Source organism: Eimeria tenella, genomic scaffold (assembly GCF_000499545.2).
Source record: "Eimeria tenella Houghton genomic scaffold, Eth_scaff2554, whole genome shotgun sequence".
NCBI lineage: Eukaryota > Apicomplexa > Conoidasida > Eucoccidiorida > Eimeriidae > Eimeria > Eimeria tenella.
The window spans coordinates 1-859 of NW_013542422.1; the positions used below are offsets into that span (position 1 = coordinate 1).

Genomic DNA, 859 nt, shown 5'->3' on the forward strand with positions numbered 1-859 from the left:
GTGCTCCTGCTGCTGCTGCTGCTGCGGTCTTCGAGTGCTAGCGGCTGCTGCGTGTGTGTGCATGCGTTTTGCATGCAATTTGGCTCAATTTACTTGCATTAGCTTCAACTTAATTCATTGAATTAATTTAATTAAAGTAATTTAATTTAATTTAATTAATTTAATTAATTTATTTACCTTGTTTGTTCAGTTTTGCTCGTCTGAGAATGGAGAAGAGGCACAACTACGTTCGCAAGGTGGCGGAAACGGCGGTGCAGATGTTCATCACGCAGGACAAGGCAAGCAGTGCATCAACTTTGATGAAATTGCATTAATTTGATTTAATTAATTTAATTTGATTCAATTAATTCATTTAAATTAATTTAATTCGTTTAATTTATTAAACTCGCTTTTGTTCCATCGAATTCCCCGAAAAAAAAGCATTCAAATCCGCCAAGTTGAAGCGCTGCACCAGTGCAGCAGCAGCAGCAGCAGCAGCAGCAGCAGCAGCGAACAACATTTACACTTCCACTAATTCCCAGGACCCCCACTATTGCTTCACCGTATTAAACCCTGAGCAGCAGCAAAGTGAGCTGCTGCAGCCAAAATGCTGCTGCTGCTGCTGCGGGGAAGGAGCAGTGCAGGGCGCCAAACCCTGAACCCTAAATTAGGGTTTGCGCAGGTGAACGTGGCGGGGCTGGTGCTTGCGGGCTCTGCGGACTTCAAAACGGACTTGGCAATGAGCGACATGTTTGATCAAAGACTTCAAAGTAAAATAATTAAAATTGTTGACATTTCCTACGGAGGCGACAACGGCTTTAACCAGGCCATCGAGCTTGCTGCCGAAACGTCAGCTGCTGCTGCTGCTGCTGCTTCTGTG

The 859-nt window shown here is 44.5% G+C and overlaps 1 protein-coding gene across 1 annotated transcript in view; it reads left to right on the forward strand.

Moving 5' to 3' along the window:
- Positions 1-718: 718 nt before the first annotated feature.
- ETH_00039405 (eukaryotic peptide chain release factor subunit, putative) overlaps positions 719-859 on the forward strand; it is a gene marked incomplete at both ends in the record, with an annotated part of 1914 nt that continues 1773 nt past the window's right edge. Inside the window, one exon of the mRNA XM_013375142.1 lies at positions 719-828. Coding sequence (XP_013230596.1) covers positions 719-828 — 110 coding nt within the window. The remainder of the gene's footprint in view (positions 829-859) is intronic.